At 48.7% G+C, this 26,096-nt stretch overlaps 1 protein-coding gene across 2 annotated transcripts in view; it reads left to right on the top strand.

Annotated features, from left to right (window-relative positions):
* The first annotated feature begins 7,579 nt into the window (after positions 1–7,579).
* LOC141060372 (pancreatic triacylglycerol lipase-like) overlaps positions 7,580–26,096 on the top strand; it is a 48,577-nt gene continuing 30,060 nt past the window's right edge. Inside the window, exons 1-3 of one of the 2 annotated variants that reach the window (XM_073556578.1) lie at positions 7,580–7,676; positions 14,294–14,342; positions 20,519–20,673. In XM_073556578.1, the coding sequence (XP_073412679.1) occupies positions 14,294–14,342; positions 20,519–20,673 (204 nt within the window). In that variant the 5' untranslated portion in view covers positions 7,580–7,676. Of the gene's footprint in view, positions 7,677–14,293; positions 14,343–18,047; positions 18,182–20,518; positions 20,674–26,096 lie in introns of those variants that run through there. The other variant, XM_073556579.1, reaches the window with a different exon arrangement.

Raw genomic sequence — 26,096 nt, 5'->3', positions numbered from 1 at the left:
TTCCATGGCGATCCTGTGAGGAAGCCGAACCAGCTGTGTGTGAGCTGGGGAAGAAGCTACAACACGAGCTGAAGAGGTGGTAGGTGGTGCTGTAGGTTGGCCTACGTCTTCAGTGTGTCTTTGTAACTCCACCACGTGCTTGGTCCGCACATGTTTCCACATATTTGTGGTATTGAGGTTGCTGACACTTTTCCCTCTTTTGACTTTCTGATGACACAGCTTGCATTTGACAAAGCAAATGTCATCTGCAACTGTGTCAAAAAAGGACCACGCACTGCAAGTCTTGGGAGCGCCCGTTTTGGCTTTTGGAAGAGGAATGCTCCTAACGGGTGCCGAAGTGGAGGCTACAGGCAACCAAGTCTGCCCCCTCCCTCTCCCTCCTGTTTGGCCGTTCGGGGAATCTCTTCCTCAGAGTTGCTCCCACCACCTTCCTGTTCCTCACGCCATGATGGGTCAAGGACCTCATCATCTACACTCCCCTCTTCAAACACCTGCTTCTCCTGGGTAGTCTCGCCAGCACCGTACGCACCAGAAAGTGGCACCTGAGTCTCATCATCAGATGCGTACTGAGGTGTGCTGACCATAGGCACTGGCCCACCCGCCTCTTCAGATTCAGAGGGACAAAGCAGTTGCGCATCACTCCATACTCCCTCTTCTTCACATTCTTGAATGCTGCTTGGCTGGCCCCCTCTTTCCAAGCCAACAGATTCAGAGAACAGAAGTAGAGACTGTGATGGCTCATGTACAGGGCTCTCTGACTGCCTGGGCAATTTGGCAGGTGGTGAAGAGACAGATGGTTGCTCTTCAGTGCGCTGGCCCTGAGAGGATGTGGAAGTCATTTAAGTCGATGCGTTAGCTGCCATCCATCCGACAATGGCTTCGATTTGTTCCTCCCGCAGCAGTGGGGTATGGCGAGGACCTACAAAGCTGCGCATAAAGGACTGTTGCTTGGTAAAACTGGGGGATGCTGACTCACTGGTGCCCGCAGCAGGCACAGAATCCCCACGTCCTCTCCCTGCAGAATCCCCACGTCCTCTCCCTGCAGAATCCCCATCTCCTATCCCTGCAGAATCCCCACGTCCTCTCCCTGCTGAAACTCCACGCCCATGTGCCTTACTCCCTGCCTTCTTCATCTTGGTAGACTGATAAAGATAGGCAGAAAAGTACAAAGGGGGGGCCTAGTGTGCTTATTCCTGAACAGCTGCTAACAGGTATAAGAAACACTAATTTTATAAAGTGTGTGGACTACACTTTAATATGAGCTAATGTGGCCTACACAACTGTCAAATTTAGTGTTTGGTGAACTTTATTTTGGTTTTTTTATTCAAAAAAACAAAAAGGATGTGACCAAAGATTTGAAAGTGATAGTATCACAAACTTTTTGGAGCTATTACAATGCAGGCAGGTAACCTACAATGCAAAAGATGAGGCTCCAAAAAATAGGGTAATACTAATCTGGCTGCGGCTGCAGGGCACAAGCCAGAAAAAAGGCTCCTCTATCTACTCCTATATAGTGTTTGCAACCAACCAATGTAGATGGATAAGGATGGATGCACACTAATAGGAGAATGATAAATGAGCTGCAATAAAAGAAAAATATGTATGAGGCAGTGACGCACACTGAGCGGCCTACAACCAGACGTAGCTGCAGGACACACTACCCAGCGTGAGCTTCACTCACACACAGAGACCTCTCAGACAGCCATGAACAGTGCAGATAACAGGGCACTAGCACTGAACGGCTGCAGAAAGGCTCCGCTGTCTACTCCTATAGTGTTTGCAACCAACGTATATGGATACGGATGGATGCACACTAATAGGAGAATTAATGAAAAATGAGCAGCAATAAAAGAAAAATATGTATGAGGCAGTGACGCATGCTGAGTGGCCTACAACCAGATGTGGCTGCAGGACACACTACTCAGCGTGAGCTGCACTCACACAGACCTTGCAGACAGCTGTGAACACTGCTGCAAGGCAAAAGAAAGCTACAGTGGTTGATTATGTAGCCTGTGTAAAGCACAATATGATTTGGAAAATCGCTATCTCTAACTGTCCCTCAGAGTCTTGAACAGCAGCCTGTCCCTAACTGAATTCACAGCAGAGTGAACCCGAAATGGCGGCGGCGGCTTTTATAGTGCATCATGACATCATTTCAGCAGCCAATCACAGCCATGCCATTACTTAACATGCCTACATGCCTAACAGGATGTGCCCACACTTCTGAGGATTGTCATTGGCTGAATCAAATCAAACTGGCTCATAGCATTATGGGAACTTCCGATTCCGGTATTCGATATGCTAAAAGTATCGGAACTCAGTATCGGAATTCCGATACCACGAATATCGGCGCCGATACCCAATATTTGCGGGTATGCTCAACACTAGTAGCCACCTTTTGCTTTGATTACTGCTTTGCACACTCTTGCCATTTTCTTGATGAGCTTCAAGAGGTAGTCACTGGAAATGGTTTTCACTTCACAGGTGTGCCCTGTCAGGTTTAATAAGTGGGATTTCTTGCCTTATAAATGGGGTTGGGACCATCAGAAGTCTGGTGGATACACAGCTGATAGTCCTACTGAATAGACTGTTAGCTGCTTTTTTCCTGCCATAAAACAAATTCTAAGTAAAGAAAAACGAGTGACCATCATTACTTTAAGAAATGAAGGTCAGTCAGTCTGAAAAATTGGGAAAACTTTGAAAATGTCCCCAAGTGCAGTGGCAAAAACCTTCAAGTGCTACAAAGAAACTGGCTCACATGAGGACCGCCCCAGGAAAGGAAGACCAAGAGTCACCTCTGCTGCGGAGGATAAGTTCATCCGAGTCACCAGCCGCAGAAATCGCAGGTTAACAGGAGCTCAGATTAGAGACCAGGTCAATGCCACACAGAGTTCTAGCAGCAGACACATCTCTACAACAACTGTTAAGAGGAGACTTTGTGCAGCAGGCCTTCATGGTAAAATAGCTGCTAGGAAACCACGGCTAAGGACAGGCAACAAGCAGAAGAGACTTGTTTGGGCTAAACGACACAAGGAATGGACATTAGACCAGTGGAAATCTGTGCTTTGGTCTGATGAGTCCAAATTTGAGATCTTTGGTTCCAACCACCATGTCTTTGTGTGACGCAGAAAAGGTGAACGGATGGACTCTACATGCCTGGTTTCCACCGTGAAGCATGGAGGAGGAGGTGTGATGGTGTGGGGGTGCTTTGCTGGTGACACTGTTGGGGATTTATTCCAAATTGAAGGCATACTGAACCAGCATGGCTACCACAGCATCTTGCAGCGGCATGCTATTCCATCCGCTTTGCGTTTAGTTGGACCATCATTTATTCTTCAACAGGACAATGACCTCAAACACACCTCCAGGCTGTGTAAGGGCTATTTGACCAAGAAGGAGAGTGATGGGGTGCTACTCCAGATGACCTGGCCTCCACAGTCACCAGACCTGAACCCAATCGAGATTTTTTGGGGTGAGCTGGACCGCAGAGTGAAGGCAAAAGGGCCAACAAGTGCTAAGCATCTCTGGGAACTCCTTCAAGACTGTTAGAAGACCATTTCCGGTGACTACCTCTTGAAGCTCATCAAGAGAATGCCAAAAGTGTGCAAAGCAGTAATCAAAGCAAAAGGTGGCTACTTTGAAGAACCTAGAATATAAGACATATTTTCAGTTGTTTCACACTTTTTTGTTAATTATATAATCCCACATGTGGTAATTCATAGTTTTGATGCCTTCAGAGTGAATCTACAATTTTCATAGTCATGAAAATAAAGAAAACTCTTTGAATGAGAAGGTGTGCCCAAACTTTTGGTCTGTACTGTATGGGGAGCCAGGATGCATATATATGGTGGGCCAAGATTGATTTATAAGGGAGGGAGGCAGGACAAGCGACCAGGATGCATATATATGGGGGGGCAGGATGGTTATATTTGGGGGGGGGGGGCAGTACAAGAGACCAGGAAGCATATATATGGGGGGGCAGGAAGGATATATGGGGGGGCCAGGACATGGGACATATGTGAGCCAGTATGTATAGCTGAGGAAGCGGGATGGATATCTGGGGCCAGGCTGGGGCATATTATAAAATAAAGGGGGCCAGGCTGGGGCATAATATAAAATATAGGGGACAAGGCTGGGTGAGATTATTAAATAAAGGGGGCCAGGATGAGGGACTTAATTACTGTTTGAGGGCCAGAATGAGGAACATGATATATTAGTTTATGGTGACAAGTGGGGAACATAATTTCTTTAGGGTCCAAATAGGGACATTATTACTACTGTAATATAATTTACTTTTAGAAAACTGTTTTCCATGTAGGGAACAAAAGGGAGGTCCTGTTACTGTGCAGGGCGGTACTATGTCGCTTTTCTTCTTCATCTGACGTAGTGTAGAAGTCGGGGAAAGTGGGGAATGTGCTCTGGAAGCGATCAGCTATTGATGACAGTGTTATTTTTTGCAGAGACGAGTCCTGGCTGGAAAAAGAGATGGCGGTCTGTGCTGGTTGAAGAAGAAAAGCGAGGATGAAGGACTTTAACTACAGACGTCACTGGTGAGTCAGTGTATTACATGTACACGAAAAAGTATAAGTCCAGCTCAAGGAATAAAAAATGATGAAGCTTTATTGCAAAAATCTAATAAAAGCAATTTTTCAAGAAAAGGCTGCTATGTCCATAGAAAGTATACCCTGAAGGGATTACTTGGAACTGATCTGCAAAGCACCTGGACACGTTTTGAACATCTAGTGTTCTTAAACTACCTGAGTTTAAGAACACTAGATGTTCGAAATGCATCCAGGTGCCTTGCAGATCAGTTCCAAGTAATCCCTTCAGGGTATACTTTCTATGGACATAGCAGCCTTTTCTTGAAAAATTGTTTTTATTGGATCTTTGCAATAAAGCTTCATCATTTTTATTCCTTGAGCTGGACTTCTACTTTTTCTTGGATATTTTTGACGTTGGTGGAGACGGGTCCGTGCTCGGATTGAATATATCTCATGGAAAACAGATGGGGGTGAGCTGAAACAATTTTCTTTGCACATATATTACATGTACACGCACACTATACACTGTGTACAGAGCTCCTGTGTATAATGTCACTGGTGATCACTGTATTACCTGTACACTATATACTATATACAGAGCTCCTGTGTATAATGTCACTGGTGATCCCTGTATTACCTGTACACTATACACTATATACAGAGCTCCTGTGTATAATGTCACTGGTGATCCCTGTATTACCTGTACACTATACATTGTATACAGAGCTCCTGTTTATAATGTCACTGGTGATCACTGTATTAACTGTACACTGACACTATATACAGAGCTCCTGTGTACAATGTCATTGGTGATCACTGAATCACCTGTAAACTGACGCTATATACAGAGCTCCTGTGTATAATGTCACTGGTCATCACTGTATTAGTTGTACACTGACACTACATACAGAGATCCTGTGTATAATGTCACTGGTGATCACTGCATTACCTGTGCATTTACACTATACACAGAGCTCCTGTGTATAATGTGACTGGTGGTAATAACAGTGTTGTCAGGAACACCGCGCTGCACTTGCTCACTTAGCCAGAGCACGTGTCCTGAGTACAAAAACTGTGCACAAAGATACCTGCGGAGTGGGGCAGCAGTGGTGACGATACATGCTCCAGGCTCACAGGACCTAAAGCACGTGACTGCTGGAGGCATGGCCTAAGCGCCACAGAGCTAGCAGCTGCAGGGAAACTCCTAGAAAGGTAACTACTCGATAATGTTACGAAGGGGCATAGACAGAGACAGAAACCAGATCAAGCCGAGGTCAAAGCACGAGATCGCATGACAGAACCAAATGATTAGACAGAATGGATAGTCAGGACGTAGCAATAGATCAGAAAACCAGAACGGGCCATAGACGGTACAATAGGGACAAACTGTAAAGGAGTAACGATAGCCAAGCCAGGAGGTCAGAACCGGAGAAGACAATAATACCAAAACGAAAGACGGAGTACAGAGTGAGGGAACAGACCGGGTCATACACGGGAAGCAAACAAGCAATGCAATATACAAGCACACCAGGGGGGTCAGACACACAGCCAGAATAACAGTATAGCTCACAGAGAACCCAGGTAAATAGTGAGTATAAATACCCCTCCCAGATCCAGAAAGAGGCCACGTACACTTAACCCTGTGAGTGCAGGGCAAGAACCCTGTTCAACCATGACAAGTGTTGTTAGTATTGTGGTTTGTATTCATAATCAGTATTGTGGTATTCGGTCAGTATGTGGTGGTAATTTGTGGTCAGGTCACGGTGTGGCAGTATTTCTCCTTGTATGTAGTTTTATTTGGTCCCTATATGCTGGTAATATTTCATATTATTTCATATTATTTGGTCACTATGTGGTGGTAATATGTGGTCTGGTAGTATTATTCGGTCACTATGTTGCCTGGTCATGGTGTGGCGGTATTTGTCCCTTGTGTGTAGTATTATTCAGTCACTATGTGGTCTGGTTATGGTGTGGTGGTATTTCTCCCCTGTATGTGGTAGTATTGGTCTTGGTATAGGGGATTGTGTTGTGCATGGCGGTCATTTGTTCTATTAATTAGGAGAAGATTCTTTATTTCCATTAGAGATTAAATACTTTGTACACAGCGGCAGAGATGCACTTACAGGGGTTTCCTGTGGAAAAAAGTAATCACCTCTCCGCAGGATAAGTGATAATGTATTGATTGGTGGGTGTCTGACTACTTGCACCCATTCGGCAAAATGTAGAACTTTTTATCCGCATTAGACTGTAGTGGCATGTCTGACATGACCACTGATCCCATTCATTCCCTCCATGGCTGCACTTATTTTTTTCTAGAAGCCCCAAAGAGAATGAATGGAGCTGCGGTCAGACATCCCACATGCCGCTCCATTTTAAAATGGCGATAAGTGTTCTATCAACGATAAAACTTTGCCATTCTTCCGATCGGTGCAGTTTCTAATGGACCTAAGCGATCACCTACAATGTGGAGCCCATGGATTGGTGATAACTTGTTTCAACCAAAGAACCCCATTAATGTAAACTACCATAATTATACATCCCAGTTATGGGGGCGCACAGTAGATGTGCAGGAGCCGACTGTGCTTTACAGCCGAAGCTCCACTATAATGGGGATAACGACTGACAGATATTTGCATATAGCTGTAGGGTGGGCCCCTAGAGTCCATTCCCCTGGTGGGCCCCAGACACCCCAGTCCGACCCTGGAGACACCAATGGATCCGTCAGAATATCGGTGACTTCCGTGCAGAGGGAGGAGCTGTGGGCACTTTACATATAGCATCCATGGATGATGGGGCCACCAGTCAGGTGGCTGAGCTCATATAAACTTATCAAGTATAAGGTGATGTATTTTGGATGTGTTTTGGACAGAGGAGATGGAGCAGACTCGGGATGACACAATATGAGCAGCAGAACTTCAGTCCCGGGTTTATAGGACAATAAATGGTGATGATCAGTCATCAGCTTGTCCCAGGTCCGGGCTTCTCTCCAGCTGCGGTTTATAGCTGCGGCTCCTCACCTCTGATATGACCCTGATCTGATAGGGCTTCCTCCTCCCACCTGCTCGTGTATTTTAGGGCACACACCTGTCTGCCGCACATTTCACAGATCAGCGGCTGTGGAATTGTCAGAACAAGGTAAGTGATGGACGCTGAGGTCGGACCACCGGGGCAGCAAGAAAGAGCGGGCAAGGACTGGGATAATATTCCCAGATCAGAGGAAGTATTGTTATTTGTTATTATCAGTGTTGTTTATTATTGTTACTTTCCTTTGGTTGATACATTGTGTCAGTCGTATAAGGCAGTAATTAGTATTCTCCGAATCTAGATTTGTGGGGTGGATACAGGAACTCCTTACTTAAGTTGTGTGTAATTCTTCCTGGGAACCTTTCAGATACAGTTAGTCAGTCCATCCGTCTATCCATCCCCATCCGTCTGTCCATCCATCCCCATCTGTCCGTCCATCCATCCCCATCCATTCGTCCATCCATCCCCATCTGTCCATCCATCCCCATCCGTCCATCCGTCCGTCCATCCATCCATCCCCATCCGTTCGTCCATCCATCCCCATCCGTCCGTCCATCCATCCATCCCCATCCGTTCGTCCATCCCCATCCGTCCATCCATCCATCCCCATCCGTTCATCCATCCATCGCCGTCCGTCCATCCATCCATCCCCATCCGTTCGTCCATCCCCATCCGTCCATCCATCCCCATCCGTCCGTCCATCCCCATCCGTCCATCCCCATCCGTTCGTCCATCCATCCCGTCTGTCCATCATCCATCCCTATCCGTTCGTCCATCCCCATCTGTCCATCCATCCATCCATCCCCATCCGTCCGTCCATCCGTCCATCCATCCCCATCCGTCCGTCCCCATCTGTCTGTCCGTCCATTCATCTTTGGTGGATTTAATGCTTCCCTATAACCTGTAGAGTAATATCTTAGGTCAGTAATTGTGGGTTCGGGCTGGTGGTGGAGCACGCAGTGCAGGTGTTCGGTCCTGGACGGTAACAGGATGTTAAAGGCAGCGCTGCCACCTCTGGACACAAGGATAGAGGGGCGCTCAGTGCGGCAGGCGTACTAACAATCATTGTATAACAATTGTTATTCCACGGCGTCAGCACCATGGGCGGACATACCGCATGTTCAGCCTGTGCGGCTGCACCAAGGCTCGGGGGTGAAGGGGGGCCCTGCAGGGTGGCTAATAAGGAGGGCAATCTGGCCTGTTTATCTAGCCTCGAGCGTCTGGGGAGCCCCTGGCCAGATTGCCCTCATGTGCGGCGGGCAGGGAACGATCCCTGCAGCTCTGCTGCCTACAAGAGAAAATAGTAGCGGAGCGGAGCTGCAGGGATCCGTCCTGTTTCCTGCCCGCACTTCCTCTCACACAGCAGCGCCGCTGGATGACGTCATCATTCAGCGGCCTGCTGTGCGAGAGAGAGGAAACTGCCGGCGACGGTGATACTTCAGCTGCGGGAGAGCGTGCGGAGAGGTGCTGTGTGTGTTTTGTTGTATGTGTGTTGTGTGTAGATGTAAAGGAGAAAGCAGTTCGTTTGATGCAGTGAGTAACCGGAGACAGAGGGTTAACAAGTATTTACTACACAATCGATAACAGTAATACAATGTAATACAAGGAGGAGATCCCAAGAGGGAAAAAACCACCAGATTCCCGCGCTGCTATATTCCAACCAACATTGAAGAAGAGGTCCATTCAGTGACCTCTTCTTCAGGTCAATGTACAGAAAAAGAAGAGGTCAGTGAATGGACCTCGAAACGCGTTGTCTCTGTATGCACCATAAATAAAGTACTGATATTGGAACCAATTTCTACAATCTACTGGATTCCCTCTATTTGTTGGTTGAAATATAGCAGCGCGGGAATCTGGTGTTTTTTTCCCTCTTGGGATCTCCTCTTTTTTAGTAATGGAAGCAGACGCTGTCTGTCTACACCCTCCTGCGGCAGCTTCATTGCATGTGACTAAGCGCATACAGTAGTTGTGGCTTTACACATCTATTGAGGGTGAGTACCCTGCACTATTTAGTTTATATTCATTATATCTGCACTGGTGCGCTTTTGTGGTTTCTTTTATCTTTACAATGTAATACAAAGGAAAGTAAAGATAATGGCAAAGAGAATATACAATTTAAACGGGACACTTATCGGTTGAAGTTCTGACAGGGGGAAGGCTGGAATATCTCCCGGCGGCGTCTCAAATGATGCACAAAGTCTCTGGCTCTGCTCCGAAGAACCGAGTAACACTGCCGCCCGACAGTGCCGAAGGATTCAGTCTTCTTTGTCTTTGGTACACTTGACCGTGGAAACAGTCCTTTGCATGAATGTCCTAGGAATGGTGCCGGGAACGGGTCGCAAGCACATGCACTAGCCACAACAATCTGCAGTCTCTCGGAGTAGTCTCTAGGCTGTCGCAATGGTTTCTCGGGTGAAGCAGAGGTATTCTGTGGTTTGGATACAATCGGTAACTCAATAGCGTCAGGGGTAATCTCCAAGTCAGCACACGGAGGTCTGGAAACAGGGGAGTCGTCAGTAGGAGCTGCGGAAAGGGAGTCAACCGTCTCCTGTCGCCTTCCCGCCAAGTCTGGCCCGTTCGCGCGCTCAGGCCCCCTTAAGTACCCCGCACACCCTGCTGTCTGACCGGACGGTTTCTCCCTCTCAAAGGAAATCTCCCCCGCTTGCAGTGGTGACAGCCCCGATAGTTCCAGCCTTAAAGGGCACCGCACATCACTGACTCCTTCTTGTCTCATCTTCTTACACAGAGATGAGTGGTGGAGTGTGCGTGCATGCGTAGCGCTGCTGGGGAATGTGCAGAGAAGTGAATGGTGCTGTGTGTGTAGGTGGAGGAGAGGGCAATGATGGGGATAATGGGGAGAAGGCAATGATGGGGTGATGGAGAGGGCAATGATGGGGATGGTGGGGGAGGAGGAAATGATCGAAGTGGTGGAATAGACAAGGATGGGGATTGTGGGGGAGGAGGAAATGATGGACTTGGTTGGATGGGCAATGATGGTGGTGGGGAGAAGGCAATGATGAGGTGGTGGAAAGGGCAATAATGGGGGTGGTGGAATGGGCAATGATGTGGATGGTGGGGGAGAAGGCGATGATGGAGGTGGGGAGAAGGAAATGATGGTAGCAGTGGAGTGATGGAGAGGGCAGTGATGGGGTGGTAGGGGAGAAGGCAATGATGGAGGTGGTGGAAAGGCCAATGATGGGGTGGTGGCGGAAAAGCAATGATGGAGGTGGTGGGAAGAACAATGATGGGGTGGTGGGGGAGAATGCAATGAAGGTGGTGGTGGAATGGATAATGAGGAGGTGGTGGGGGGAGAATGCAATGATGCTTGTGGTGGAAAGGACAATGATGGTGGTAGTGGAAAGGGCAACAATGGGGGTGGTGGAGCAGGAAATGATGGAGATGGTGGAATGGGCAATGATGGGGTGGGGGAGAGGACAATAATTGGATGTGGGGGAGGAGGACAATGAGTGATGTTGGGGATTGGGATGGGAGGAAGGGGGACTTATAACGGACTTGGGAACAGGGGAGGTGGAAGAAGACATTATTATCGCTTATTATGTCTAACACAGTCCCTAAGGCTGGTTTCACATTCGCGCTTTTTAAGCGCACGCACGGCCGGGGGTAGCTCCGCCCCCGAGCCGGCTCTCTGCCCGGCGTGCCCGCCCCTTCCTTGCAGCGCCGCCTCCTAGCGGACAGCGGCGCCTGCGATCGGCGCACCCTATCTTTAGCATAGGGTGCGCAGATCGTGCGCAGGCCGTGCGCTAGTTGCGCTTTGACCTGCGCTGCGCACTTTTGACGGTGCGCCGTGCGCGCCAAAATCCGAAAAGTTTGATTTTGGCACGCACGGCGCACCGTCAAAAGTGCGCAGCGCAGGTCAAAGCGCAACTAGCGCACGGCCTGCGCACGATCTGCGCACCCTATGCTAAAGATAGGGTGCGCCGATCGCAGGCGCCGCTGTGCGCTAGGAGGCGGCGCTACAAGGAAGGGGCGGGCACGCTGGGCAGAGAGCCGGCTCGGGGGCGGAGCTACCCCCGGCCGTGCGTGCGCTTAAAAAGCGCGAATGTGAAACCAGCCTTAGTATATAGTGTACTCACTTATTATGTGTAACACAGTCCCTTAGTATATAGTGTGCATACTTATGTATAACACAGTCCCTTAGTATATAGTGTACTCACTAATTCTGAATAACACCATCCTTAATTACATAGTTTCCTCTTTTATTTGTATAACACCGTCCCTTATTACGTACCATCCTCTCTAGTTATATATGGTGCCGTCCCTTATTATATAGCTTCCTCTGCTGTTATGTATTATGTATAGTGCTGTCTCTTACATAGTGCATTCTTGTTAATTTTGTTATTCACAGCGCCCTCTTTTATTACATACTCCCCTCTCTTGTTAAATATAAAATGACTGCTGATGGAGGAGCCGGTGACCAGACTACCAGTCCATCAGCTCCTCCATTAGAAAGGAAGCTTTCCCATGCTCCATCAGCCATCATTGCATTATACAGCTAACAAGACAGGACGGTATGTAATAAAAAAAACAGGGCACTATATAATTCAATATGTAAGGGACGGTACTGTACAAAGTAATAGAGGGATCTGTATAATAAGGGACGGCAATATACATAATAAAGGAGACTATGCAATATATACATGTAAGTACATGTATATGTACAGTATGTGTGTGTGGCTATATATATAGATATATCTGTCAGTGTCCGCCCCTGGTCAGCACAAAAACACAAAGTAATGAGGAACTAGTAAGGGTATGTGCACACGCTGCGAATTCTGCTGTGGATCCGCAAGCAATGTGCAGTACCATGTTAGCCAATGGGATTTCAAAACTGCAGTGCCCACGGTGCGGATTTTTCCACACGGATCTGCTGCGGTTTTAAATCTGCAGCATGTCAATTCTTTCTGCGGATTCCGCTGTGGTTTGCCACCTTTTCCATTGTCCATTGTCCAGGTGTAAGGCTGAGTTCACACGTGGCGGTTTTTTCACGTTTCTGCGGCGGTTTTAACGTGCGATTTTGCCGCGAAAATGCGAAAAATAAGCATCCCGTGCATTCCTATGGGATTCCGCAATGCTGTGCTAATGCTGCGGTTTTAAAAACCGCAGCATGCTCATTAATTTTGCGGAATCGCGGCGATCCCGCACCCATAGGAATGCATTGTTCTGCTTACTTTCCATATGTGGCTGTGCACACCATGCGGAAAGTAAGCAGAACATTTGCGGATGGTACCCACGGTCCGGAGGAGAGGAGACTGTCCTCCAGGCTCTGGGTACCATATCAATGTAAAAAATAGAATTTAAAATAAAAAATATTGTTATTCTCACCTTCCGACGTCCCGCGCAGCCTTCCCGCCTCTCTCCACTCTCCCGGTCCCAGTAAGCCTTTGCGAGCGATGACGTCCGTTTTTGCGGGATCGCGAAGTCTCGCGGTCATTCGCGCGACGTCGTCGCGATCCCGCGAGAACGGACGTCATCGCGGTAATTGTCGCAAAGGATTACTGGGACCGGGAGAGTGGAGAGAGGCGGGAAGGCTGCGCGGGACGTCAGAAGGTGAGAATAACAATATGTATTTTTTTATTATTATTATTTGCATTCTATCTTTTACTATTGATGCCACATAGGCGGCCTCAATAGTAAAAAGTTGGTCACACTAGTTAAACACTATGTTTGACGAGTGTGACCAACCTGTCAATCAGTTCTCCAAGCGATGCTACAGATCGCTTGGAAAACGCTAGCAATTCTGCAAGCTAATTACGCTTGCAAAATGCTAGTTTTTCCGCGGGAAAATCGCGGGAATTTAAAATGCGATTTTCCCGCGGAATGGAATTCCGGAATTCTCGCGGTAATTTCCGCAAGAGTTCCGCTACGTGTGAACCCAGCCTAAAACCGCAGGGGAAAGACGCAGGTCAATTTACCTGCGGTTTTACCTGGAAATCTGCGCAGAAAAATCCGCAGGTGAATCCGCACTGTGTGCACTCACCCTAAAGCATGGCACAGATGTCCTCTGTCAGCTACCGCATCACAAATCCCATCTATTAAAGGGAATCTGTCAGCAAGATTTCAGCCCAAGTTATTTACATGCGCATGAAACTCTTTCACAGGCAAGTCCAGCAATATTTGTACTTGGCTCCTCCGTAATTGAGAACTCAGCACTTGAATTAACATGTGAGGCTGAAGGGCTATGGTAGATCTCTAGCCTTTGTCACCCCAGCTCTATTCCCCACCCAGCGCTGCCTCCTCCGGCTTCACTGGCTGCTTCTGTCAGCATGGAGGATGTAGATCAAGCAGGAGGAGGCAGCGAAGGGTGTGGAATAGAGCTGGAGTGACGGAGGCTTCAGATCTACCATAGCCCTTCAGCCTCACTTGCATATCAGTTCAAGCGCTGATTTCTCAGTAAGTCAGGCAGTCCAAGTGCAGGACCTCGAGGTTCCTCTCCGTATGAACAGAACTAAAAAGTACCCGGCGTTAAAATGTCCAACTTTATTGTAAATCTAAGTAACGTCAGCGCCGGCCGTCGCCTCTCCTTGTCCTGGGATCATCGCAATCCGAGGACGAGAAGTTACAGGACGGAAGCGTCGACCACACTATACGGACCGGCCTTACCGGAAAGACGGGGACCCAGGATCAGTTTAGATACCCGATGCAGCTCATGATTAGATACATGATAAATCTGTATAAGACATTTACTCTTCTGTTGTCTCCATTCACAGATGATTGGGGTCTCATTGACGATCGTCCTCCTGGTGGCGGCTGTGAAAGGTTGGACACAAGTGACGCGTATATTGTGTTTATGCGATGTTCTGTAGCTGTGTAGGGAGGCAATGCTATGATCTGCAATATACTGTATATCACTATATATCTGTCAGGAGATAGAGGAGAAATGCTCTGCAGAGAGGTCAGTGGTGTAATAATCTGCAGGATATATCACTATGTATTTGTCATGAGGTGGAGGAGCAATGCTCTGCAGAGAGGTCAGTGGTGTAATAATCTGCAGGATATATCACTATGTATCTGCCAGGAGGTGGAGGAGCGATGCTCTGCAGAGAGGTCAGTGGTGTAATAATCTGCAGGATATATCACTATGTATCTGTCTGGAGGTGGAGGAGCGATGCTCTGCAGAGAGGTCAGTGGTGTAATAATCTGCAGGATATATCACTATGTATCTGTCTGGAGGTGGAGGAGCGATGCTCTGCAGAGAGGTCAGTGGTGTAATAATCTGCAGGATATATCACTATGTATCTGTCTGGAGGTGGAGGAGCGATGCTCTGCAGAGAGGTCAGTGGTGTAATAATATGCAGGATATATCACTATGTATCTGTCAGGAGGTGGAGGAGCGATGCTCTGCAGAGAGGTCAGTGGTGTAATAATCTGCAGGATATATCACTATGTATCTGTCAGGAGGTGGAGGAGCGATGCTCTGCAGAGAGGTCAGTGGTGTAATAATCTGCAGGATATATTACTATGTATCTGTCAGGAGGTGGAGGAGCGACGCTCTGCAGAGAGGTCAGTGGTGTAATAATCTGCAGGATATATCACTATGTATCTGTCTGGAGGTGGAGGAGCGATGCTCTGCAGAGAGGTCAGTGGTGTAATAATCTGCAGGATATATCACTATGTATCTGTCAGGAGGTGGAGGAGCGATGCTCTGCAGAGAGGTCAGTGGTGTAATAATCTGCAGGATATATCACTATGTATCTGCCAGGAGGTGGAGGAGCGATGTTCTGCAGAGAGGTCAGTGGTGTAATAATCTGCAGGATATATCACTATGTATTTGTCAGGAGGTGGAGTAGCGATGCTCTGCAGAGAGGTCAGTGGTGTAATAATCTGCAGGATATATCACTATGTATCTGTCAGGAGGTGGAGGAGCAATGCTCTGCAGAGAGGTCAGTGGTGTAATAATCTGCAGGATATATCACTATGTATCTGTCTGGAGGTGGAGGAGCGATGCTCTGCAGAGAGGTCAGTGGTGTAATAATCTGCAGGATATATCACTATGTATCTGTCAGGAGGTGGAGGAGCGATGCTCTGCAGAGAGGTCAGTGGTGTAATAATCTGCAGGATATATCACTATGTATCTGCCAGGAGGTGGAGGAGCGATGTTCTGCAGAGAGGTCAGTGGTGTAATAATCTGCAGGATATATCACTATGTATTTGTCAGGAGGTGGAGTAGCGATGCTCTGCAGAGAGGTCAGTGGTGTAATAATCTGCAGGATATATCACTATGCATCTGTCAGGAGGTGGAGGAGCGATGCTCTGCAGAGAGGTCAGTGGTGTAATAATCTGCAGGATATATCACTATGTATCTGTTAGAAGGTGGAGGAGCGATGCTCTGCAGAGAAGTCAGTGGTGTAATAATCTGCAGGATATATCACTATGCATCTGTCAGGAAGTGGAGGAGCGATGCTCTGCAGAGAGGTCAGTGGTGTAATAATCTGCAGGATATACCACTATGTATCTGTCAGGAGGTGGAGGAGCGATGCTCTGCAGAGAGGTCAGTGTTTAGTAATCTGCAGGATATATCACTATGTATCTGTCAGGAGGTGGAGGAGCGATGCTCTGCAGAGAGGTCAGTGGTGTAATAATCTGCAGGATATATCACTATGCATCTGTCAGGAGGTGGAGGAGCGATGCTCTGCAGAGAGGTCAGTGGTGTAATAATCTGCAGGATATATCACTATGTATCTGTCAGGAGGTGGAGGAGCGATGCTCTGCAGAGAAGTCAGTGGTGTAATAATCTGCAGGATATATCACTATGCATCTGTCAGGAAGTGGAGGAGCGATGCTCTGCAGAGAGGTCAGTGGTGTAATAATATGCAGGATATATCACTATGTATCTGTCAGGAGGTGGAGGAGCGATGCTCTGCAGAGAGGTCTGGTGTAATAATCTACGGGATATATCACTGTATCTGTCAGGAGGTGGAGGAGTGATGCTCTGCAGAGAGGTCAGTGGTGTAATAATCTGCAGGATATATCACTATGTATTTGTCAGGAGGTGGAGGAGCAATGCTCTGCAGAGAGGTCAGTGGTGTAATAATCTGCAGGATATATCACTATGTATTTGTCAGGAGGTGGAGGAGCGATGCTCTGCAGAGAGGTCAGTGGTGTAATAATCTGCAGGATATATCACTATGTATCTGCCAGGAGGTGGAGGAGCGATGCTCTGCAGACAGGTCAGTGGTGTAATAATCTGCAGGATATATCCTTATGTATCTGTCAGGAGGTGGAGGAGCGATGCTCTGCAGACAGGTCAGTGGTGTAATAATGTGCAGGATATATCCTTATGTATCTGTCAGGAGGTGGAGGAGCGATGCTCTGCAGAGAGGTCAGTGGTGTAATAATCTGCAGGATATATCCTTATGTATCTGTCAGGAGGTGGAGGAGCGATGCTCTGCAGACAGGTCAGTGGTGTAATAATGTGCAGGATATATCCTTATGCATCTGTCAGGAGGTGGAGGAGCGATGCTCTGCAGAGAGTTCAGTGGTGTAGTAATCTGCAGGATAAACCACTATGTATCTGTAAGGAGGTGGAGGAGCAATGCTCTGCAGAGAGGTCAGTGGTGTAATAATCTGCAGGATATATCCTTATGTATCTGTCAGGAGGTGGAGGAGCGATGCTCTGCAGAGAGGTCAGTGGTGTAATAATCTGCAGGATATACCACTATGTATCTGTCAGGAGGTGGAGGAGCGATGCTCTGCAGAGAGTTCAGTGGTGTAGTAATCTGCAGGATAAACCACTATGTATCTGTAAGGAGGTGGAGGAGCGATGCTCTGCAGAGAGGTCAGTGGTGTAATAATCTGCAGGATATATCACTGTGTATCTGTCAGGAGGTGGAGGAGCGATGCTCTGCAGAGAGGTCAGTGGTGTAATAATCTGCAGGATATATCCTTATGTATCTGTCAGGAGGTGGAGGAGCGATGCTCTGCAGAGAGGTCAGTGGTGTAATAATCTGCAGGATATACCACTATGTATCTGTCAGGAGGTGGAGGAGCGATGCTCTGCAGAGAGTTCAGTGGTGTAATAATCTGCAGGATATATCACTATGTATCTGTAAGGAGGTGGAGGAGCGATGCTCTGCAGAGAGGTCAGTGGTGTAATAATCTGCAGGATATACCACTATGTATCTGTCAGGAGGTGGAGGAGCGATGCTCTGCAGAGAGGTCAGTGGTGTAATAATCTGCAGGATATATCACTATGTATCTGTCAGGAGGTGGAGGAGCGATGCTCTGCAGAGAGTTCAGTGGTGTAGTAATCTGCAGGATATATCACTATGCATCTGTCAGGAGGTGGAGGAGCGATGCTCTGCAGAGAAGTCAGTGGTGTAATAATCTGCAGGATATATCACTATGGTTATGTCCGCCATAATTTTTCTGTGTTCATTGTGATGGATTAGGCTGCTGTGCACACACACGGCAGCCCCGCCCTGCCCCAAGCTTTACTTAATTGTGCACCTGTGTCTGGGCCAACATCGCCCTTCATCTATGTTTGCTGGTCAGGCAATGTGTGGAGGCCATTCCTGATATGTCTGTGTTCAGACCTGGTTGGCCTTCATCTGCACTTGCTCCATCTGGCTTCATGGGAGCGATCCAGTAATGTTCAGGTACAGATTGCACTTGATGTGGTCATGCTCTAAATGTATTTAGGAGGCCGTAGTGGCACAGCATTTATTAAAAATATATAGAGTAGGACCCCCCATATGAGATTGCCTTGGCGGGGTGGCTCAATTGAATTGATCAATTTTTTTGCTAAATATCTCATTTTTGAATACAGCTGGATATTATGTGCATATGCACTCCAATTTATGCGTTCTAACCTTTAAGCAGTGCTGGCTTCCCCCCCTATTTTCAGGATATATCACTATGTATCTGTCAGGAGGTGGAGGAGCGATGCTCTGCAGAGAGGTCAGTGGTGTAATAATCTGCAGGATATCTCACTATGTATCTGTCAGAAGGTGGAGGAGCGATGCTCTGCAGAGAAGTCAGTGGTGTAATAATCTGCAGGATATATCACTATGCATCTGTCAGGAGGTGGAGGAGCGATGCTCTGCAGAGAGGTCAGTGGTGTAATAATCTGCAGGATATATCACTATGTATCTGTCAGGAAGTGGAGGAGCGATGCTCTGCAGAGAGGTCAGTGGTGTAATAATCTGCAGGATATATCACTATGTATCTGTCAGGAGGTGGAGGAGCGATGCTCTGCAGAGAGGTCTGGTGTAATAATCTACGGGATATATCACTATGTATCTGTCAGAAGGTGGAGGAGCGATGCTCTGCAGAGAAGTCAGTGGTGTAATAATCTGCAGGATATATTACTATGTATCTGTCAGGAAGTGGAGGAGCGATGCTCTGCAGAGAGGTCAGTGGTGTAATAATATGCAGGATATATCACTATGTATCTGTCAGGAGGTGGAGGAGCGATGCTCTGCAGAGAGGTCAGTGGTGTAATAATCTGCAGGATATATTACTATGTATCTGTCAGGAAGTGGAGGAGCGATGCTCTGCAGAGGTCAGTGGTGTAATAATATGCAGGATATATTACTATGTATCTGTCAGGAAGTGGAGGAGCGATGCTCTGCAGAGAGGTCAGTGGTGTAATAATATGCAGGATATATCACTATGTATCTGTCAGGAGGTGGAGGAGCGATGCTCTGCAGAGAGGTCAGTGGTGTAATAATCTACGGGATATATCACTGTATCTGTCAGGAGGTGGAGGAGCGATGCTCTGCAGAGAGGTCAATGGTGTAATAATCTGCTGGATGTATCACTATGTATCTGTCAGAAGGTGGAGGAGCGATGCTCTGCAGAGAAGTCAGTGGTGTAATAATCTGCAGGATATATCACTATGCATCTGTCAGGAGGTGGAGGAGCGATGCTCTGCAGACAGGTCAGTGTTTAGTAATCTGCAGGATATATACTATGTATCTGTCAGGAGGTGGAGGAGCGATGCTCTGCAGAGAGGTCAGTGGTGTAATAATCTGCAGGATATATCACTATGTATCTGTCAGGAGGTGGAGGAGCGATGCTCTGCAGAGAGGTCAGTGGTGTAATAATCTGCAGGATATATCACTATGCATCTGTCAGGAGGTGGATGAGCGATGCTCTGCAGAGAGGTCAGTGGTGTAATAATCTGCAGGATATATCACTATGTATCTGTCAGAAGGTGGAGGAGCGATGCTCTGCAGAGAAGTCAGTGGTGTAATAATCTGCAGGATATATTACTATGTATCTGTCAGGAAGTGGAGGAGCGATGCTCTGCAGAGAGGTCAGTGGTGTAATAATATGCAGGATATATCACTATGTATCTGTCAGGAGGTGGAGGAGCGATGCTCTGCAGAGAGGTCAGTGGTGTAATAATCTACGGGATATATCACTGTATCTGTCAGGAGGTGGAGGAGCGATGCTCTGCAGAGAGGTCAATGGTGTAATAATCTGCAGGATATATCACTATGTATCTGTCAGGAGGTGGAGGAGCGATGCTCTGCAGAGGTCAGTGGTGTAATAATCTGCAGGATATATCACTATGTATTTGTCAGGAGGTGGAGGAGCGATGTTCTGCAGAGAGGTCAGTGGTGTAATAATCTGCAGGATATATCACTATGTATCTGTCAGGAGGTGGAGGAGTGATGCTCTGCAGAGAGTTCAGTGGTGTAGTAATCTGCAGGATATATCACTATGCATCTGTCAGGAGGTGGAGGAGCGATGCTCTGCAGAGAGGTCAGTGGTGTAATAATCTGCAGGATATATCACTATGCATCTGTCAGGAGGTGGAGTGGAGGAGCGATGCTCTGCACAGTGGTCAGTGGTGTAATAATCTGCAGGATATATCACTATGTATCTGTCAGGAGGTGGAGGAGCGATGCTCTGCACAATGTATTTGTCGGTAGGCAGAGGAGCGTTACTCTGCACAGGTGGTGTAATTCTCTGTCTCCCTGGTGCAGGTGGTGAGGTCTGCTATTCCAGGATTGGGTGTTTCACAGACAAAGTTCCTTGGGCTGGGACGGTGGAGCGGCCGATATCCCAGTTGCCGTGGTCTCCGGAGAAGATCAATGTTCGGTTTTTGCTCTTCACTACTTCTAATCCCAGTAACTTCCAGGTAAGAGACATAAAGCCTCTGCTCCCAGCATCAGAGATCAGCTATTCTGCTCCCAACGTCAGAGATCAGCTATTCTGCTCCCGGCGTGGGAGATCAGCTATTCTGCTCCCGGCGTGGGAGATCAGCTATTCTGCTCCCGGCGTGGGAGATCAGCTATTCTGCTCCCGGCGTGGGAGATCAGCTATTCTGCTCCCGGCGTGTCGCCCTCCCAGGGCTGTGGGGTACTCGGTACCCGGCCGGTGTCAGGGGAATGTGTCACAGCAGCGGTGACCCGGTCCGTGGCCCTGGGCGCCCAATATCAATGGCGGTGGTGTTAAAGGTGTTCGAGTTTATTAGAATAGTTCGTGACGCCACCCGTGGTATTAGGCAAGCAAGATGTTAAGCCAACGCTGCATACAGATCCTCTGGGGCTGATGGTGTTTTGCAGCATAGATGGTGTAGCTCCCCACAGGTGAAGCTGTAACCCCAGGGCAGTGTATTGGCAATAGGTGAGGAATGTTGGTACCCAGATGTAGCGGTGCTGACGGTGTAGGCGCACAAAGGAATGGAAGACACCAGGGCTTGTATTTCCAAAGCTGTACACACTGGTGCCTGCTTCCATGCCGTGTCCTCCGGGGCAGAGACTCAATCAACCTCCCGGGCAAGTCAGGATTCTCCTCTCCAACACTCCGCCAACATGTACCTTTCCTGAACGACTCCTCTATTGCGCCTTAAGGTGTGAAGAGCTCCAGTACCATGGTACTCTGGAGTTCCTCCTGTCAGATGCTCCTAACAACTCTACTCGTATGGCAGACAGCTGGGGACTCCCTTCTCCGGAATCCTGGCTCTCTATTCAGTTGCTGTTGTGCCCCAAATCTTAGATGGGAGTAGTGCATTTACAGCCAACTACTCCACCGGTGTCTGCTGCCGAACCATAAGCGTCCATACAACCTCGGGGACCGGGCCCCGGCCTTGCGCTGAGAACCTATAGGCAGGGTTCCTCTTCCAACCCACAACTCCTCTCTGTTCTCCTACTCCTTCGTTCCGTACTTGTCTCGCTTTCCTATGGAAGCTTAGGTTGCAGTTCTACGTCTTTCTCCTTCTGTTCCTTTCCCGTGCCAGCTGGCTCAGATCACTGAGGCAGCTACAGCACTCCTTCTTCTCTCTCGAACCCATCCTCAGACTCTCCTGACTGACTGTCCTTCTCTCGCCTGACCTCCGGCCAGACTGAACCCCAGACTGATCTGTAATTCTAAACCTTCCTAACCTTTTATATGAATCTCAACTCCACCCACCTCCCAGCACATCCAGTGTCCCATGCAGGGAACCACCGGAGGTGCTCTTCTACTCTCTAAGCACTGAGCCGCAATGTGGTTGTGCAGAACTACCCTGTTGTGTGGGGTGCGAGTGTTGGAGTGTGGAAAAGAGCTCCCAACTTACCTAGTTGGTGGGGCACTACACTTTAGGAGAAGGTGCAGTACCTCTGTGGCGACTGAGCATCAGGGGCGCCACATACCCCCCCCCCCCGTTGAACACAGCACGTCCGCGGGCTGCAAGGTAAACAAAGTTGACAGCAAAGAAACATACAAAAATTTTGCAATGCAGAACAAACTTTTCTTATACTAAACTTCCTAGTATAGGAGGTACTTATTCTTGAACGTTTCAAACAATTCTTATTTAACTATCTAAATTCCAAGTCAAAAATGCAATTCTTCATTTTAAGTGCCATTATCTGGGACTCACCATCACTTCAGTATTATTCAGCTTTTCCTTCTCTAGTACACATTTATTTTTCTACTTTCACTGTCTCCTCTAGACGCAAGACGCTGACCGTAAGTATCTGGTCCGTCACCTGTCTACTTTCAATTCTTTATTCTTCTCAATTCTCTGTCAAAGCCATTTCTCAGTTACTAATACTCTTATAAAACAAATTATCAAATACTTTACAGTAAAACTTTCAACAGTTATTCTTGTAAGTGCTGGACACCGCTCCCAGCCGGGATTTCTTGCAGTGTCCTTTGAGGTAGACATCATCTTCGAAAAGTGTCCATGCAAAACATCATCTTTGCAAAGTGTCTTTATGTAAAACCAAGAGAAAGCAACTAAAGAGGCGCAAACTATTTACAAGAGTGTTTGTGATACACTCCAAGTTCATGATCACTGTAGTTCAAAATTGAAAAACGCTGCCACTGAAAAAATTAGGCAACAAAAGTCATTCCGGAAAAACATGATAACCAACAAAAATAGGGCACAACTGGTGCAACAAACCCTCCTGGGTAACGAGAGTTACTAGTACAAACTTTTAGTGCTGGTCCCCTCCTGTGGTTCTGGAAGCCGATTGGGTACTGCTACCAGGTGCGAGGTACTCATTGGCCATCTTCAAGTATTCCTCTTCCCAAGGTGTCAAGTTGGGGACCTTTGGCTTAGGCTGCCGGGCTGGAACTGGTGCAAAGGCAGACGGTTTTCTAGGAGCAGGTGCCTGAACTGGCTGGGTGGCAACTGTGGGTGGAGAGACAGCAGGTCGCTTCAGCCTGTACCTTTCAATAAGATCCTCCGGGATACGGCGTATGTTCAGGGCATACCACCCCCTGAGCCCCTCATGCCGGGTGAATGTTACGTACTCCCCAGGTTGCAGATTCCTATCAGGATTCCCCTTCCTCAGATGGGGCTCCACATCCCGCCGGCCGAAGAAAAGGTCACTGATTCTTTTGGGGTCTGTGATGAACCCGAAACCCTTCTCCTGGTCCACGTTCAAAACCTGCCCCCAGCCAAGTGCATCCCAGGGCCCGTAATGACCAGCACGGGCCTTCTCCTTCTGGGCCAGATCCGCGCCCAGCACAGCCATCTTTCTCTGCTCCCTCTCCTGATATTCAGCTGCCAGCGGCCGGATGGTCCGCTGGAATTGGGCCCAGCTCTCTTCTTCCTCCCGCTCTTCCCGGGACCTGCTCTCACCCACGGGACTAGCATCCCGGTCCCAGACAAGGTCCAGCACGACGTGCCCTGCCGCTACCACTGGCGCACAGCCCAGGGCCTTCCCAGGTTCAGGGGCTGCAGTCCTACCTGGGGCCTCCTGGCGGTGTTCCGGCTCCAGTGCAGGCTTGAGGCGGTGGGCCGCTGCCGGGATATCCACCGGAATGGCTGGTCTGGGTGTCGGCGGTGGTGGAGTGGGTGATGGTTCTAGGTTCGCAAGGGCCTCCGATGGGACCTGCGCAGCCGCGTCAGGTCCAGGCAATAGCGCGGCTTCAGCTCCCGGGGTCTCCGGGTACTCCTCCGGGCGGGCCGTGACCAGCTGTATGGACAGCTTGGAGATATAGACTGGCGCTGCCGGAGGATAGTCCGGTGCAGCGGTGTCAGGTACCGATGGAGCGGGTACCGCAGGCGTAGGCCCCTCCTGGGCATGTTGCCGGTTCTCCAAGGCCTCCTGTCTCAGCTACAGCCGGGTGGGTCAGCTCGACTATCTCTTCCTCCAGCTGCCGGCGGTTCATCTCTGAGATCGGGTCGGAGCCTTCAGCCATGGCGCCAGGGAGATACATTTCCCCGCGCTCCGCAGGCCTCCTTCCCTCACTCTCCAAAATGGCGTTCTTCTTCCTGCCTCGGCCCCCTTCCTGCCACTGGCTTCTTCTGCCTCTCCTTCCGGGGGCGTCGTCGTCTTCCAGCGCCTCCGTACCAAGCCAGTATACGAACCCCTCGGGGGGTGGGCCATGTCGCTGTCACATAGTAATTGTCACGGTCACGTGTGTCTGGACGCAGTGAGTACCGCAAGGCGAACCCATAAGACACCCGTGACCCTGGTTACAGCGCCTCCAGTGGGGCGAATTTAAATAATAAAACGTGCAGCTGGATACGCCGCCTCCAACTGGCAAATTTAGGTATTACACGTTATACATACAGTAGTCTGGAAACCCCTCCTCCAGTAAGGCGAATTTAAATAATAAAGGGGGAACCTGGTGGGCCCTGCAATAGGGAATAGGGAAGTGGAGACCACCTGTACTCCCCTGAGCCAGTGTCCCTGCACTCCTAACGTTCCCTATGCCAGTTCTGCACCGGGCGACGCACAGGATACCTTTTAACCCTAGCTCGCCCTGACCTAAACCCTCACTAGGGAATTGGTTGGTGCGGAAACTAATTCCATCACTGCACTAAACACACACAAGGAAAGATGACAATACAGGGGAAACGCCACTTAGATTTGCTCTGCTGCGTACGCTCCTAGCAACAGAGCCCACCACCTGCGTGCATCTTCTCCTCCACCCGGATCCATCACCATAATCGGATCCATCACCATAGTGCAGCCTTGGAGCAGAGTCCACCACCAGTTGCAGCTGCCAAGTAAACAGAATCCGAAAGATAAGTCCAGCTTCTGCCAAAAAGTCCAGCATGCTTGAGTCCAGTTTTCAGCAGCCAAGTCCAGCATGCTGAGTGCAACTCTCACCATCGTCGCCACTCCACCAAGCCATGCAAGCACCTCCTGCTGACACCGTAAACTGCGACTCCACCATGCCATGCCAGCCCTTCCTGCAGACCACATAGCTGCCACTCGTCCCCTCTGGCTGGGCTGCACAGGACTCATGTTCAGCTCCTTCTTTCACCCAGGCTTCCTTGTGAATGACTAACACACAATATTACCAAAAGTGATTGATCACACCTGGCTCTCTTTTATAGAGCCTTACACCTGATTTCTAATTACGTGCACTAAACTAAAGAAACTAAAGTGCACTACCACTCACCACCACCGGGGCAACTTAGAATGAACGACACCACGTGTAATAATTCTAATAGCCACCGGGGGCAATCACATCACTTTGGCACCAAGCCAAAGGAAAAAAAAGTTCACTTTGTGCATTTAAACTGTCAGATCCACCTTGGATCATGACAGTACCCCCTCCTTAATGAGGGGCCTCTGGACCCTCAAGACCACTCCTCATAAGGGAAACACCTACAGCAGGGACGCCCAGATCCTGGGTTCACCCCACCACCACCTGAAACTACAGGTTTATGACAAATGCACCGCTGGTATAGGCAATATGTGTTCTGGAGGCACCACTCATCTCCACAGCGCCGACCTGGGGAACGAGTTTATGTATGTGTAAGTTTGCTATGAGCTGATCAGACTGCACAACACACTTCCACAAGATGTTTTTTGGTGGCCACCCATACATGCTCGTTCACACACAGGTCCGGGCCTGAACGTTTATTGCCACACATTCGTTTGTCATATATTTGGTGAACTCATTCTGGACTTGACAACAGAGGCGTCCCCCTGTGTCACCACACTCACACCCCCGCTATTCTCCAAGGGACACCACCCTCCAACCCTTTCACCATGAGGTCTACCCTCCCAGGGTTGGTTAATGGCGAGGGGTGAGATTTGTCCCTACTCCCCCGCAGCACACCTGCCGCTCACACCTGGAGGAGAAGGGGACAGGAATATGGAGGAAATATAC

This window comes from Dendrobates tinctorius, unplaced genomic scaffold, assembly GCF_039654945.1.
Source record: "Dendrobates tinctorius isolate UK_male_01 unplaced genomic scaffold, ASM3965494v1 ptg000236l, whole genome shotgun sequence".
Taxonomy (NCBI): domain Eukaryota; kingdom Metazoa; phylum Chordata; class Amphibia; order Anura; family Dendrobatidae; genus Dendrobates; species Dendrobates tinctorius.
This window is presented reverse-complemented; position numbering and strand designations above follow the sequence as displayed.